The following is a 17,354-nucleotide window of genomic DNA, read 5'->3' on the forward strand; positions in this document are numbered from 1 at the left end:
CTCGGTTCAGTTTAAATAAATTTGTGGACTCCACTTAAATTTCAAGTCAACGCCTAGATCTTTAATCCAAAGATAGGATCGATAGGCTTGGCTTAAAAATAGCCTAGTTTCAAGCTTAAAATATGCTTGATTTTAGGAAATTGATAGAAATTCACTATTTTTTCTTTAAAAGAATCACTATAATTAAAACAAAACCTTATCAATATTAAAAATAAATAAAATTAAAACTAATCAGTATTCTAAGATTTAAATAATTTTATTAATTTGATTTTTATTTCTATCTTGTAGTCAGAATGTCATCTACAAACCTATTTCCTTTAGGATTTGATTAAATTTAAAATTATGGTAGACCATTTGATAGGAATAAGATTTTTAAATACACTTAAAATTTGTAACGGACTTGAAAGAGTCACGTGACGTGGGTTGCCCTTCCCAATAACTAATTACGAAACTAATTTAATTAAACTATATAGTAAATATATTAGTAGAGAAAAGGAAAAGTAGTAACACAAGAGAAGAAAGGTTATTATCTTAATTAAGCCATATTATTATTATTTACAATTTATAAGGTTGTGATCCTCTTTTATCAATAGCATTTAAGATAAATTGACGGATGGATTAGACCCTTCGGTAACAAATTACTAGATTGACACCTCCACAGCCGTTGACTGGTAGATGGACGGCTGTGACGACGCCCGACAAAAATAAACAGAAGATCCCGATCCCAAGCTGGCAGCAGCCCGCTTCCACTTCTAGATCTTTCGTCCTTCTCTTCCCCCCCACCTCTTCCATCCCATTCCGCAGCCCAAAAGAGCAACTACCCGTTGTGCCCGATACGTTACGACACGTCCGTCCCCGAGGGGAATCGTCCGGAGTTGGGGGGGGAAACGCGAAGCGGGAAAACCGATCGCGTGATGGGGGAGGGGAAGAAGACGAAGGCCTTGCCCGAGTGGCTCAACAGTCCTCTCTGGTACTCCCCTCCCGCCGACACCCGCCTCTCCTCCCCCTATGTCGTCCCAGAAGATCCGCCTCCTCCTCCTCCGCAGCCTCCGCGTCCCCCGCCCGCTCGGAGATCGGCGCCTCCGGCGGTGCGGAGGCCGGAGCCGGCCGAGGAGCCCCCGAGCCCGTCGGGGGCGTCCCCCGAGGCCGAAGCGAGCCTGTCCCACCTCCTGGCCGAGTTCAAGATCGCGGTTAGGGTTTCGGCACGATGCTTGTGTTGCCTTCTTGATGCTCACTCCTGTTGGTGTTTGATCGTTGATTTGAGATGTTGTTTGTGTATTAGCTGTCGAAGAGGGTGGTGAATCTTGGCGAGTTGCGGAGATTGGCATGCCAGGGAGTTCCCGATGGGGCCGGGATCCGTGCGACCGTTTGGAAGGTCTTGATTGGTTCCTTTTCCCGATTTATTACTATTTTTCTGCTGAATTAATTTTTGGCTGTTTTTAACCTAGTTTGGTATCTTCGGGAAATTTGTGAATTATGCAATCTTCAACTTGAGCTTATTTACGTTATAATAGTGGAACATATATGATTCGTTTATATATAAGTGGAACATGATTAATGAAGATAAATTTACAACAAAAAGAAAGAGCTATTTAATTAATGTGTTACCTTGTTGTCATTCGTTGTACTATGACAGAATTTGTTTAGGGCCAATATTTTGGTCTGAAGAAATATGAAGATGTCACCAAAATTTCAGGACAAATGTATGTATGACAGAATACTAGAAAATGGAAAATGAGTTGTGTGAATTGCTTGTACATTAGTTTGTTACTTTGTTACTGTATTGCCCAAAAGTGAATAGATGAAATAATTTACATCTTTCACAGATTTTTTTTAATTATTCTGCTATGCTAGGGTACTTACAAAGTTACAGGAATCCTAGTAAGTCTGAATATGTGTAAAATATAAAATAATTTCGAGAATTTAGTTACCTTGCTGGCATGCATATGGATGTACTTCCAGTTGAAACCGGGATGTTTTAGAACCCTCAGTTTGATTTCCAGAATGATAACTTCGACTCTATATTGGGAAGTGTTCTAAATAGAGCACTACCTGAAAGAGGAAAGTTGAATTATATTTTTGACATGATTCCAGGATTCCTATTACATATTGGCATGAATGCACCAAAAATCTGGAAAAACATTTAAGTATTTGAATGTCAAAAGGAAATTTTCACTTCCATTTGCTTCTCTTTATCTTGTTAAGATGGAAATTTATTCAATTCTTTTGATAGAGAGCAGCTTCTTTTGGGATATTTGCCAAATGATCATGCATTGTGGGTACATGAATTGGAGAAGAAACGGTCTCAATATAATGCATTTCGAGATGAACTTCTTCTTAACCCAGTAAGTTTTTGGTTCTTAATGAACAAATATTTTGAACAGTTAAGCGATATTTTATCACTTCTGTGAACTCTCTAAATTGTTGGTTTGCTTCACTCTAGCGTTGCTGATGGTCTTTTATAATTTTGTTGTGGTCAGACAGAAATTACCCGAAGAATGGAAGAATCAGAATGTTCGAAAAGCCAAGAGTTGAATTATGAGGGAACAGGCTTTCTTCCTAGGTCAGAGATTACTCATGGAGAACACCCTTTGAGTCTTGGAAAAACTAGTGTATGGAACCAATACTTCCAGGTACTCCTTTGAGATCGACTATAACTCAATCCATCTAAAGCATTTTCTATTTGGAAGGAAACTAGATTACAAACTTTACATGTTCAATAAGGTGCAATTTTACCATGTGAATTCATTATTTCTAGCTAACAATAGGTTGTGATCTTTTATGCTCTAGTATTGATAGTTTACATTGTAAGCTAACTCATTAAGTAATTTTTGTCAATTTCGACATGCTAGCTAGAGAAACTTGGGCGGCCTATATTTGGTGTCTTTACACTCGATCAGGAGGCATTGATCATATCTTCAACTTAATTACTAAAATCACGCTTATTATTTTATTAGTAATTTGCTACAAGCCTAGAATTTATAGGAGATTAATATTTTATTGTTCCAAAAAATTTAAGGAGCATTAGTTGATTTCCCTTGGGGTACATTTGTTTAGGGGATATAAATATGGGATTGGATTAATTAACCCGTGGGCTTCATATATCCTATGTTTGGTATGAAAATAATAACAGACTAGGAGTTCATAATGAATGTCATATCCACAAAAGAAAGGATATAACATCGCACATTGGGGGTGGGATGGTATATTCAGAGTGGAGAAATAAGGATCTTATTACTATATGCCTTTTTAATATATATTTCATTTATATTTTGTATTTTTATATTCTTACTTACTTTTTATTTTTAGATATAAAATTATCTGTTTAATTGATATAAGTTAAGTTCAAGATAATCAACATCAATTTAAAATAATAATTGGTGTCATTAGTTTTTTTCTTTATTGAGGATAATAATATAATTTTATTTAATTATCTTATTCATAGTCCTGTATAAACCAAACATTAGACTAAAATTTGAATATATGACTAGTAATCTTAAGAGATATGTTATCTAGGATAAACTTAAGAATGACTTATTCTTTCTTATCGAATCCTGCAGCTAAACACACCCTCACTGTATAATTAAATAGCCTATTGCCAAATTTTATTGGACTACACGTTGCAGGTGCATTAGTTTTCTGATACTCAAGAAAAATGGACTTCTTATAGATAAAGGAGAGAACGAGGAATGTTTAAAAGTTTGAGCATGTAAAAAAAGTGAGGTTTATAGAAATGTTTATTTCAAACGGTGTTGTGAATTAGTTGCAACCTTATTCTCAAATTTGAGATGTCTCCTTTTCCATCTGGCTGCAAATGAGCTTTTTTGAGATGATAAGATTGTGATAGAATTTGGACATGTCATGTAAATTCATAATCTCCTTCTATAGATATAGTTACACAGATGCTTAGAAATTCATGCAGATGTCTCTTTACCACTGAATGTTGAAGTGCCGAGTGGGATAACATTTTTTCATATATCAGGAATCAGAGATCATAGAGCAGATTGATCGAGATGTCAAGCGTACGCATCCAGAGATGCAATTTTTCTCTGGGGATTCTTCCCTTGCCAAGTCTACCCAGGTGATTAGTGATTATTCATTGTTGAATCCGGATTAACTTTTTAACATGAGTTCGACTTTCTGATTGCAATTCCTTTCAGGAATCATTGAGACGCATACTCATTATCTTTGCGAAGTTGAATCCTGGTATAAGATATGTACAAGGAATGAATGAAGTTTTGGCACCTCTCTTCTATGTATTCAGGAATGACCCAGACTGGAGTAACGCAGTAAGGGATTTGTACATTTATTTATTGCTGATTTTCTCTTTAAGTGGCTTTACTGGTTTTTCCATGAACTGGATCTTGATAAAATGAAAGTGTTGCCCATGGTTTGTGATACATTGCTTAGGAGCTTTCTCAGCAATATATAGAAAATCTTTACCACAAATCCCCACTAGATAGTATTTATTTTTTGAGAATAATAATACGGACTACAAATTTCTGTTGAAGTAATTGAAGGCTTGCAGCTTGCAGAGGACTTACAAATTTAAATGAGAGAAAAGAGAGTTAACCTGAATTCCCATTCTGCTAAATGAACAAATATTTGTAGGCCATTTTTCATCTCAAGGGAATATGCAGTGATACAAGTCAAACATAAAGGAGGAAGCCTTATAATTAGAACTTAGATGAAAGAAAACTAGCTTAAGGAAGAAAGTGTAGATATTGGTAAACCTTTGAGATCCAGGTGAGCTGCGAATGTGATGGTGGCTCCAAAATTGATTTCTGTATTCATGCATCAGAACTTTTCTTTTCAGATGCCTATAAAACAACAGTGATATCAAATCATAAAGCAAATTAGGTAGTCAAAATTGTACATAATTTTTGGTTGATGATTTGATTCTTTTGTCACTTGATGATGCAGGGTTACTGACATGTTGAATTATAGATGAGTCAAAGAAAGTGTCCTATTTGAGTTTTAAATGCATCAGTTTTCTACTATAGTAGGCTGAGTAACAACAAAAAGGCTTATTGAGGAATTAAAGAAGCTCAATACACCTGCCCTATGGTTGAAAATTGAAATTAATGTGGATGCAACCCTTTTTCAAAAGGTTCTCAGTAAACTATTGATTCAATATTCACTTGGTTACCAGACCAGATGGATTTTTGCATTCAACTATCAAACTGCTGTAATTGCAAAAGGCCAAAAAATAAGAAAGATCAATCATATTAGAAGCAAACCAGATGAAAATTAGCATAGTTGCTATATACTAAAACTAATTTGTAAGTCAGATTTGTACCAAATAGAAGCATTTAATAACAATGTACTTGTCACCAAAACTCTGATTATGTTTTAGGCTTAGGCAGAACACTCAACTTGAAGCTGGAAGTTCACTTGTTGTGTTAACCCGCAAAAGGAGGGGGAGGGGGAGGGGGAGGGGGAGGGGGAGGGGAAACTGAGCCCTCCAACCTGACTTTCATATAGCTTACAAGGCCTATAATAAGCTACCAGAATAGGCCTATGAGGAGCTATGGCTATCCCTGAACTCTTGCAACCATCTATGGATACCTCATCTGTGTGCCTACAGAATGACCAGGGAAGAGATTGATTCAGACTAGGTGACTCACAAACATGAAAGATTATACCTCCGCCAAGACTTGCCTCCTCAGTCCTCACAACCAAGTAATGATAGTTCCCGGTGGGAACCTCATGCACTTTATTGTCTGTCTATATTTGTGGTTGAAGATTTTAGTTTCATTCTAAGAGAAATACAAATTTCTCAATTTGTACTTCTATTTGTATTATTATGCAGTAAATAAACTGAAAGCGCATTTAGAAAGAATCAGATGCGGTGGTAGAAGAAGGGATCTAAATAGGGCTGTACAAAACAAGCAGCAGCGGGACATGGGAAGAAAAAAAGTCTCATTTTTATATTTGACAGGCATGAATTTCTTGGAGTGGGACCTGGGAAGAAAGAAAGTGTTTGTTTTCGAACTTGACAAACATAAATTTGTTGGAGTTTGATTGCTCTTTTCCCCTAAATTTCTTGGAGTACAGACCCTCCTTCAACAACCATTTGAGTCCAATTAAATACCTAGGAAATAGCATAATTGCAAAATAGGCCAATTGGGAGCATTGTTTCTACTGTACTAGTCTGTGAAAGGCCATATGGTTTGATTCTAAGCCCCAAACTTGATTAATTTGCCCAATTTTATAATTTTGATTTAGGTGCCTTGAACTAGGCTAAGAAAATATGGTGTTTGGTTGTGAACTAGGCTAAAATGTAATTATTACTTGATGTAATGTGAAAAAGTAAAGAAAAAATATTAGTTTTGGTGAGAAATAAATGATTTATAAAAATTAATGGACCAAAATACCCTTTTGACTTTAATAATAAAAGTGATAGAATTATATCATTTCAAGGGTAAAATTAAAATCAATATGAATTTTTATTAGAACTTTTATTTTATTTATTGGAGAGTGAATTTGGTTTGGGATGAAAAGAATTAAAAAAATGTTTGGTTACTAAACTTAGCTAAGGGTTCTAAGGGATCCCCCTTAAAATTGAAGCAAGCAAGGGCTAAACTTCATACATTTAGCTCCTAAAATTGAAATCCAATCAATGCATGTGATGCTACATCACCAACAATTTAGCCCAAACTATTTACTTTTTAAAACTTAAAAAAATTAAGGTTCCATTAAGTTAAATTGGCCATAGGCCCAAAATACAACCAATTATCCTAACAAAAATTACCCCAAAGCAGCTTTCAGCAAAATGGATGTTAGATTAGGGTGGCCTCATTTGCCCCACAAAAAGAATACCAGTTAATTAAAGCCACAAGTTTGCAACGGAGAAAGTAGGCTCACCTTTCATTTGCTTTTTTGATCTACAAAGGATTGTCATGCCGATACACACACTAGCATGCCTTTGACATGTCTTTAATATATATTTTATTGTCTTTATACATATTTTTTTGGTTTGAATATATGCATATCTATTTATATATATAAATATTAAAGCCTATATTAATCTCTTATCCTTAGATATTGTTGTAAATGACCTATTTTATTAAAGATATAGTAATAATCAAGTAGAAACATGATTTAATACTTAATATGATTGAATACATTTATTAAAATAGTTCAATAGTTAAAACTAAAACCTAGTTGAACATAGTTAATCTAACATATTTTTATATCAATTTTGACCCATTTTGAATGAATTTAACATATTAATTTTGAATTTTTAATATTTGGAAATTTTTTGGAAGAAATCTAATTATGTCTAACATATTCCTAAGCCGATTGGAAACCAATTTGAATGAATTTAACACATGAATTTCAAATTTCTTTAAATCTGGGGGAAATCAAATTTTGCCTTTGATTCCTACATTTTAAAGAGTATTTTTTAGAGATATAATACCAAAATGCTAGATTTATGTAAAAAGACCCTTACAGATAATAGATCTAGCAAGATGAAGCTATAATTTTCTGAAATGTAAAAATAAAAGAACGTGCCTATCGGCACGGGTCGACACAAGGCATTTGCCAGTCTGGTATGCACCTAGCATGAGTCGGCACGACTATCCTTGGGTCTATCTACATTCTAAAAAATTCATACAAATGTCTTCTGACACCTACTGAGGTGTTCTATTGTTCTTTGTATCATCACACATATATGGCGTGACTCATTGTAGAGACTACAACTTTCAACCGTCCTTACTAGAGATTGTGGAATGTCGTAAATTTGTCTTGGATTCCATAGCGATATGCGTGGCTTGTCATTACTGCCTTGATTTATGAGATCATGGTTGCCAGTGCTTTACAAGTTTACATGGACGTCTGATGTAGGGTCTCTTATATTGGAGAAATTTTAAAAGAGTAGGTTTCAGGAGTACTATATTGTCACTTGTATTGATGAAGAAAAGCATGATTGATTTCTTTTTTGGAGAAATAAAAACATGAATGAATTCATGCATCAAAGTTTGGCATTCATATCAGCATGCTCCTTTCTCTCCTTGCAACTGCTGTTACATTTTCTAGATATTTCTCTTGTGGGCAACTTGCTTACTATATCATTATATGGTGAACAGGCATTCGCCGAAGCAGACACATTTTTTTGTTTTGTAGAGGTACTAAGCGGGTTCAGAGACAACTTTTGCAAGCAGCTTGACAATAGCAATGTTGGTATCCGTTCAACAATTGCCAAATTATCTCAGCTCTTAAAGAGGCATGATGAAGAGCTTTGGCGTCATTTGGAGGTTACAACCAAGGTGAGATTTTTTTAACTTTGAAGTTGTATTTATTTTAGAACTGTAAATCATTTATCTCATTCTACTCATTTACTGATTATGTATGGGACTTCATCTCTGGCTAATTAATAAATAATATGGATTTATGCTGGCTATCATTTGAATCTCCAAGGGTTTTTCCTGGAAAAGATGATTGCTACAGAATTTTTGGAGTCCTTTATATCCTGTGGAACTATCCTTATTAACTGAAAACTATTCAAAAAACTAGAAGGAAGAAATGTTTTCATGGCTTGACTTTTATACTACTGGTTTTACGGCCCATGCCATTTTCCTGTTGAATTATTATAAACACTAAATTGGCAAAGGTCCTAAACCCTACACTAGGAAAAGATTTAGATGTAACTGCATTAGCATTTTATGTGTACTTGTTACAGAGTTGGTTCTCCAATCCCATCTTTCCTTTATGATTTTTGTTTGGGTATATATCCTTAGTAATTGTCTGGAGATTTGTTTTATTTCATCTTTAGGATGATCTTTTTTGTTAAACTATTGTGGATATTGGCCTTTATTGTTCTTTTCACTGGTCAATATGAGACTACATTTTAAGAGTGTGATTAGCAGATTCTGTGTGATTTCAAGGATTCTTTAAGGGTAATTTTGAAATTTAATATGAAAAAGGCCATCCTATTGTACAGGGCTCCCACCTACGTGAGTCTGGGGAGGGAGGATATACGTAGCCTTACCCTCATTTGAAAGTTAAAGGATTGTGAATAACTGTAGGAAGGTTAAGTCCTCAATAGTTTCTGGACGGTTATCTATTTCTGGATTGTTATCCGTTGTAGGGAGATAAACAATTTAGATCTGCTTGCAATTGAAGTGCTGTAGTCTTTAAGTGCATTTAAGATGGATAACTGTTGGTCAGATCTTACCTACAGACTATTGTGTTAGTGTTTCTCAATTGTTGAGATAATAATTGATATATTAGTTCATCTTCTTCTTTTCTTTCCTCTTAGCAAGTCTTAAATTCCAAGACTCAGAAACATATTTCTTAAGAAATGTTATCTTATGTGTGTGAATGTGTAGATTGTTGCCTGGATGTTATATCTCTTGATTCGCCACAACGTTATCTAGTGAAGAGTGGGTTAGTGTGATGTGCAGTCATTACTGTCTATTTAGAGATTAAACTTTATCATATGTACAAGTTTTCTGATATATTCTTTTTAATAAGCACCTTTCAATTTAAATGAATAGATGGATGGTTCTTATTTTATCAGTGATTCAGGGCTTTTTTCAATTCAGCAAGCCCAATAATAAAGTGCATTATATGTGATTCTATTTATTTTGCTGGGTGGCTAATAATTATTTTGAGACTCCGTAGCAATATGTCAAGATTACTCTAGCAAATTAATTAGTAGCAGTGAGAATTAGATATCATAGCTGCAGCACAATGTCCTACTTTCTGCAATATTTTTCCAAGAAACTTCTATTCCAAGAGAGCGATGGGCTCTTGTGATCCCTTCAAAACCCTGACCCACTCGAAAGCCCAAAGCCCAGTCCGTGGTGAAATCCGAATCCATCCTTCGGATTACGGAGATTATGGAGCAGGATTGCTACCAGCATTTGGAGGATCTGGCGAGCACTGGAGATGTGATACCTCAGAAGGTGAGCCGGTTATTCTCACGCCGGGCTGAGATAACAAAGAAGCGAACTTTCTGGATAGTGCACGCCTCACACGAGAGTGTGGCTTGGGAAACTCAGGGAAGGAGGCTAAAAAGCCATTATACCGAGATATGTTTATAGGTGAACCATCGAGAGCGCAATCTAAGCCTCTAAGGTTCAAAAATAATCTAAAGATTTTGGTGCTAAGAGAAGGAGGCAATCGGGGTGTTTCCGGTGTGGTGATCCTGGTCATTAGGTGGCTGCATGTCACAATGGTGTCTTGTGTTACAAGTGTAACAAGTTCGGTCATCATGCGGCGTCTTGCAATCTTGGATAGAAGATGGAGAAGAAGGTTATTCTGATTATCAAGTATTCCTCTTCATTGTTGGAATTATATTCATTTCATGAAAATAGTAGAATCCTTTGGAACCTTGGTGATGGTAGATGATAGAACAATAAAGAAGGAAAATCTATGGGTAAGATTGAGGGTTGATGATAAAAAACATTGGGGATGTCCCTGTTAAACTTGCACTCATGATTGAAGGGCTGATTTAAACGTGAGATGGAGGGTAGTGAAGATAGTTTTAATCTTACACATGGGTCCAAAAAGGGCCTAGATTAGGGTCAGACAGGAGTAGCAATCATGGTTGGGGAAGCTGGGGAAAGCTTCCCCTAAGTTGGTTCCGAAAAAATGCACCGAGGGGGAAAAATACAAAGATAGACCCACGAAGGTGCCTATGGAAGTTGCTCTGAGAAGGAAAATATTACTAGAAAATTAATAGACCCACCAGTTGAACAAGGCAAAAAAGTGGATCTGAAACAAGAAAGCAAATTGGATGTAAAAGGAAAACAAAAAATGGTAGAGGATTGGTCTGTTAATTCACCAAAACCTGAAGAGGAAGTAAAGGGTGCTGAGAAGTTAGAAATCATTGAGAAAGTGTGGATAGGAAAGAGAATCCTTATTCAGAAGTAGACTTAGGCCAAGATGGTAGAAAGGGGAGAAGCTACTGAAGAAGAAATTGAAGATGTGGAATTTTAGCACATGGAAGAAAAGGAACATGATGACAGTCAAATGACACTGTATTCAGATGATAGTATATTGGATGTGGAGCCTCTGCAATCAATTGGATCACCAGATATTAAGAAATACACAAGGAAGAGGCTTAATAAATCACCGCAAATGCCAACCAGAAGAAGTATAAGAAATATTATTAAGTAAAGAGGACAAGAAAAGCCTATTTAGCAACAGAGGAAGTGAGCAAAGTTAAGGCTTTGGAAGTGGTGGGAAGAAGGAGAACACAAACAGGTAAAGACCCTTTTCTACATTATTTGAGTTTTTCAAAATTTTCAGATGAAGAATTGTTATCTATTGCTTATACTTGTGGTATTAATTTGGGTATTACCAAAGAAGAAATTTGAGAATTTTAAAAGCCCTTGAGAGAAAAATGACAGAAAAATATGTAAACTATTTGGGTGGAACCAAAGAGACAGAGGGGGCTCAGACAAGAGGGATATGAAGGGCATTTTATGGAATATAAGGGTTATGAGAATACTTGAAAGAAGAAAAGAATTAAAGAGTTAATTGTTCAAGAGGCTTTGGATTTTGTTTTCATTCAAGAAACAAAAATGGAGACTTGTAAAGATAGGATGCTAATGGTTATGGGAGGAGGTAAGGTCTATTGCTGGTCCTATTTGCCTTCAGTTGGTGCTTCTAAAGGGATTCTCATTGGAGTGAGTGTGGAGAAATTAGCAGTACTGGACCGGAAGAAAGGGACTCATGCTATTTCTATGAGTCTGTGCAGCAAAGAAAAGTGGGTTTTAACAAATGTGTGTGGGCCCCAAGAGTGGAGCAATAAAAAAGTTCTTTGGGAAGATCTCAAAGAAATAAAAAATCGAAGTGGAAATTATTGGCTGCTAGGTGGTGATTTCAATACCACTAGATTTGAAAGAGATAGAAAAGGAAAAAAAATCAAGCAATAAAGAGGAGAATTTTCAATACTATTATTAATGATTTGGAAATTATAGAGCTAAAGCTTTCTAGTAGAAGGTTTTCGTGGACTAATATAAGAGAAGACCATGTTTTTGCTCTACTTGATAGAGTTTTTGCTTCAACTGAGTGGGAAGGATGTTATCCTTTAATTTCACTGAAGGCATTACTAAGACTATACTCTGACTATGTTCCTCTGCTTGTGGATACCAGGGATGTGGGATATCATTCTCATTATTCTAGATTGGAATATTTTTGGTTTTACAAAGCTGAATTTGATGATTTGGTTAAGAAATGGTGGGCTCATGAGACAGTGTGAGTTTTTGAAATTGATGTGTGGATTGAAAAGATAAAAATTTAAGACAAAGCATGAGAGGGTGTAGTAAGAAATTAAAGGAGGATTAGGCTCAAAAAACAATTGTATAAAGAGAAGGAAACGAGGAGGTGCAGGCTAGAGAAAATGATGTGGTTCAGTTATATCAATTGTATAAAGAGAAGGAAATGAGGTGGCAACAAATATCTAGTTAGTTATGGTTGACTATTGGAGATTTTAATACCTCATTTTTTCATAAAGTGGCTAATGGGAGGAAAAAAAGAAATAACATATTTTCAATTGATATTGAAGGGGAACAATCTATGAATTGGAAGGAAATTAGAGAGCATATCACTAGTTATTATAAACAGTTGTTTGGGACTGTGACCAATTAGAGATTAACTATGATTGAGGAGATTTAGACTCAAGATAAATTGGAGCTAAATAAAGCTGATGTTTTAGTGGCTCCTTTCAGTGAAGAGGAGATTTATTAGACTGTTTTTAATATGGCTGAAAATAAAGCCCCTGGGCCAGATGGTTTTGGTATAAATTTTTTTTATCATTTTTGGGACAATGTTAAGAAGGAGATTATAGATCTTTTTTAATGCTTTTTAGGAAAGGGATTATTATTTGCATAAACTAAACTATGCGATGATTTGTCTGAGTCCTAAGAAGAACGGGGGATTTTAGACCAATTAGCTTGTTGAATTGTAGCTTATAAGATGATCGCAAAAGTATTAACTAGCAGACTATGTCAAGTGATTGATGCGTTAATCATAGATTACCATAATGCTTCATTAAAGGTAGATACATTCTTGACAGTATGGTTAGTGCTCATGAAATAATCTTGAGGCTAAAAAATAGAAGATTGAAGGCATTATGTTGAAACTGGACTTTGAGAAGGGTTATGATAAAGTTATATGAGATTTTTTGGCAGATGTTCTCAAATGGAGAGGCTTTTTGGAAAAATGGATTGACTAGGTGATGCAGTTTGTTACAACTGGATCTTTTAATGTCAATCTGAATTGAGAGCTGGGAAAGTATTTAAATATACAAAAGGACTAAGTCAAGGAGATCCACTCTTTCCTTACCTTTTTTGTGTTGATTGCAGATGGTCTAAACATGATATTAACTAAAACAAAGCAGTATGGTTAATTACTGGCTTAGGGTCTGATGTTTGTAAGAAGGGTGTTATTAATTTTCAATATGCTAATGATACTTTGTTGTCTTAGAAAACTGACGATAGAGGAATCTTGCTCTATGGTTTTAAAGCATTTAAAGATAAACTTTGAAAAGAGTTCTTTGATTTATCTGGGAAAGGAAAAAGATAAAAGGAATGAGCTGGCCACTTTGTTAAATTGTAAAGTGGAGGAGCAAGCAATAAAATATTTAGAGCTCTTCTACATGACAGCAAGCTGAGAAAAAAGGACTGGATGCCTATGATTGAGAAAGTGGAGAAGAGACTTGTTGGGTGAAAAGAAAAGCTGTTGTCCTTGGGTGGTCGCGTCACTTATCAACTCAACGTTGAGTGCAGTTCTGTTATATTTAATTTCTTTAATACGCCTATTTGGGTAAGCAAAGATAAGTTGTGTAGAGTTTTTGTGGCATGGTACGACTGAGGCAAAGAAATGAGTGCAGTTCTGTTATATTTTCTTTCTTTAATATGCGTATTTGGGTGCAAAGATAAGTTGCGTAGAGAGTTTTTGTGGCATGGCTCGGCTGAGGCAAAGAAATGTTATGCACTGAGACATTGTGCAAGAAAAAAAAATTATGGTGGTGTGGGGATTGTGAATCTACAGGATTTAAACACATCTTTATTGGCCAAATGGTGGTGGAGATTGTTGAAGTCTAAGAATCATATGTGGACAGATATTGTAACACAGAGATATTATAGGAAAATTGAAGCTCATGATTTTAAACTAACTAATTTTGGCAAAATCTCTCATTCTGGAGGGGGGTGCTTCAAATTGGGATAGTTTTTAAGGCTAGAATTAATTGGGAAGTTCACAATGGCAAGAGGATTAAATTTTGGAAAGATATCTAGGTTGGTGAATGTTCCTTGGCCACTAGATTTCCTCAACTGTTCAATGTGGTTTGGGATGAAGTGTAAATATGCATCAGGTTTGGCCTGATAGGAGATGGAATCTGCAATACCGCAGGGTGTTGTCTGAACATACGTTGCTGGAGGAACAACAGATAATTAATTGTCTCGGATAACTGTAATTAAATGACTAATGAGACTAATAGAATTTTTTTGCGGTTTGAGAAAAGGGGTATCTTCACATTAGAATCCTTATTTCGGTTCCTGAATAATAGAGGAATGACTACAAAGGACGTGGCAAAAATTTGGCAGTCGAAGATTCCTCTTGAAGTTAGAGCTTTCTTATGGTTAACATGTAATAATCGAGTGTTAACTGTTAACTGGAGATAATCTGCTGAGACGAGGTTGGACTAGTGAATCTTCTTGTGTGTTTTGCTCAAGATGAGTCGGTTGATCATCTTTTTTTGAGGTGTATATATAGGAGCCAACCGCTAAGGCAGATGAAAAGAAGATGGGGTATAAAGAAGCATATTAAATATGTGAAAGATTGGTTCCGACTAAATCTTAATATGGGAAAAGAGAATAAAAAATGGTGGCTTATTTAGCTTATTGCTTTCTTGTGAAGTTTGTGGCTAGAAAGAAACAACCAGATTTTCAATAATAGTATATGAACTTGTGAAACTTTTTCACATAAGGTGACTGTCTTATTTCTCTACTAGGCAGAGATTCAAGACGAGGAGGCTACTAAGAAGGCTTGCAAGTGGATCCAAGGGCCCCGAGTGGTTGTGAATTTGGAGTTGTGATGGTGTTGTTGGTAGGGGTCTTTAGTATTTTTGACTTTTGTTGTGATATTTTGATAGTTGTTTAATGTTCTATTTTGTTTCTTGGTGGTTCTTTTGTGGTTGTATATTTGGTTGTTGTTTGTTCCAACAATGGTCGTGCCGTAGGCACAAATCGTGTTGACCACCAGCCGACACAGCGCAGCACGACATGTGCCACAAGAAAGGGAGAGAAAAAGATAAAGAGAGAATGGGCTCGTCGTCGCCACCGACATTGCACTCGCCGCTCTCGCCCGCTCGCCGCTCATCGCATCAAGTGTCCTAACCCGAGGAGGAGAGAGAGAGAGAGAGAGAGAGAGAGAGAGAGAGAGAGAGAGAGAGAGAGAGAGAGATGGGATCAGCTAGCGATTGAAAGCCGCGAGAGCGACAAACGAGGGAGAGCACCAAGCGGGTGAGTGGCAAAGATGCTTGGAGGGGTGTCGTGTGGCACCCCACGTGCCATGTGCTGGTATGCCGTCGACACAATAAGTGCCGACCGGCATAGCCATCCATGGTTTGTTCTCTCTCAAACTGTGGATGGTGGTGAATTTTACTTGTGGTTGATGTGGATGTTGTGTAGAGCTTTTGTTTTTTGTCCATATACTATGAGAGGGGTAACTGTTTTGTGGTGTTATGGTTAATCTTGGTGGAAGATTACCGTATTTGTAAGTTTCAATGAAACAGGAGCTGAGGCCTGTTTGTCAAAAAAAAAGAAAAAACTTTTATACCTACTTTTATATCTATATCACATTTGATTCATATTGTTAGCTTTCCATGTTTAGCAGTTTTAGCAGAAGTAATCATAGTAAGGCACTTGACTTTTCTTTTGTTTCACAAGGTTTTGATCTATTGCCATCAATTTCTGACCAATAAAATCTTTCTGTGCTCATTTCGATGATTATATACACATCTCTACTGTACCTTATATGTTTCATTTGAGTTCAATGACAAGACATCGAAAGTGATTCTATAATTCACAGAACTGGTTTATTTACATGCATACCAAGAAGATAGAAGAGTAGGGTGTTGATTCCTACAGATTCACTTCTATTATTTCTTTTCTGGCTATCCTCTTTGTTGTAACAAAGACAGCACTGTGAAAGATTTGTTATCAGCTCCCCATTATATTGTATCTTGTTGGGCCCTACTATTTGGTCCTACATCAGTTTTAGGTTATTTTGTCCTACATTGATACTACTTCCTACATCCACTCTTTGCATGTGCTACTCCCATTTTTAACGCATATTGGGAGATAGTAGTAATCATCAGAGCTATGTCATTCAGAGAAATCCATCTGTAGATAAGATTAATATATTTTTGTAGTAAACTTTGTTAGATAATTTTTGGTTTTCCTTTCTAGATGACATATGACCTTCATTCTTGAACCTAATAGTTCTTTTTGGGCATCATAGGTCAATCCTCAATTCTATGCATTCAGATGGATCACACTGTTACTGACCCAGGAGTTTGACTTCACTGACTGCCTTCACATTTGGGATACTCTGTTAGGCGATCCAGAAGGCCCGCAGGTTTGAATCTCATTGTTCCATTCACAGATAATCTTCATATATTTCAAGGCCTCTTGGAAGAGATTAAGACCTGTGAAACACTCTTAACTTTGTGCAGGATACATTACTAAGGATCTGCTGTGCCATGTTGATACTTGTTCGGCGACGTCTTTTGGCTGGTGATTTCACTGCCAATCTTAAGCTTCTACAGAACTATCCGTCAACAAACATTAATCACATCTTACATGTTGCTAACAAGCTGCGAGGGCCATTGGTTGATTAATTTTCAAATTCATTAGATTGGTTTTCTTGTGTCTGGTGTTCAAGTGTTTGTCAGTCATGTACAAAGAAAAACAATATGATCAAATAGTGGCTAGCTACGGTAATTTCAGAATTGCGTTTGTAAATGACTAACAAGTTTTGGTTCAACGTTTATAGTGTAGGAGCTTTCTGTATGAGTGAATAAGAAGCCGATTTACGCAGTTTTTTTTTTAAAATTTTTTGAGAGAGAATATATTTAAGAAGGTACATTACCTATTCTTGACTTGAATTCCTTTCAGCCATGGCCATGATTATTCATGCTGGATTATCTTATCATATTGCATTAAAAGATAGATGCTTGTGAATCCTAGCATTTGACTTCTATTTCAAGTGAATGTAGTAAAATTCACCACAGCACTCAACTGTTTGTGGATTATGATTATTGTGAGACAAAAATTTCTCAAAAGATTGATCTTTTTGTTATAGTTGGAGGCTGATTTGAGCTACTTGTGGGT

The 17,354-nt window shown here is 36.0% G+C and overlaps 1 protein-coding gene across 1 annotated transcript; it reads left to right on the forward strand.

Moving 5' to 3' along the window:
• The first annotated feature begins 743 nt into the window (after nt 1-743).
• Nucleotides 744-17,156, forward strand: LOC140764836 (uncharacterized). Its single transcript, XM_073103636.1, has 9 exons — nt 744-1,190; nt 1,283-1,375; nt 2,241-2,345; nt 2,481-2,633; nt 3,983-4,081; nt 4,161-4,289; nt 8,094-8,273; nt 16,483-16,599; nt 16,697-17,156. Exons 1-9 carry the CDS (start codon nt 915-917, stop codon nt 16,859-16,861), a joined length of 1,317 nt encoding a protein of 438 aa, XP_072959737.1. The 5' UTR covers nt 744-914; the 3' UTR covers nt 16,862-17,156.
• The last annotated feature ends 198 nt before the right edge of the window (nt 17,157-17,354 follow it).

This window comes from Typha angustifolia, chromosome 1, assembly GCF_048772165.1.
Source record: "Typha angustifolia cultivar Huaian chromosome 1, ASM4877216v1, whole genome shotgun sequence".
NCBI classification, from domain to species: Eukaryota; Viridiplantae; Streptophyta; class Magnoliopsida; order Poales; family Typhaceae; genus Typha; species Typha angustifolia.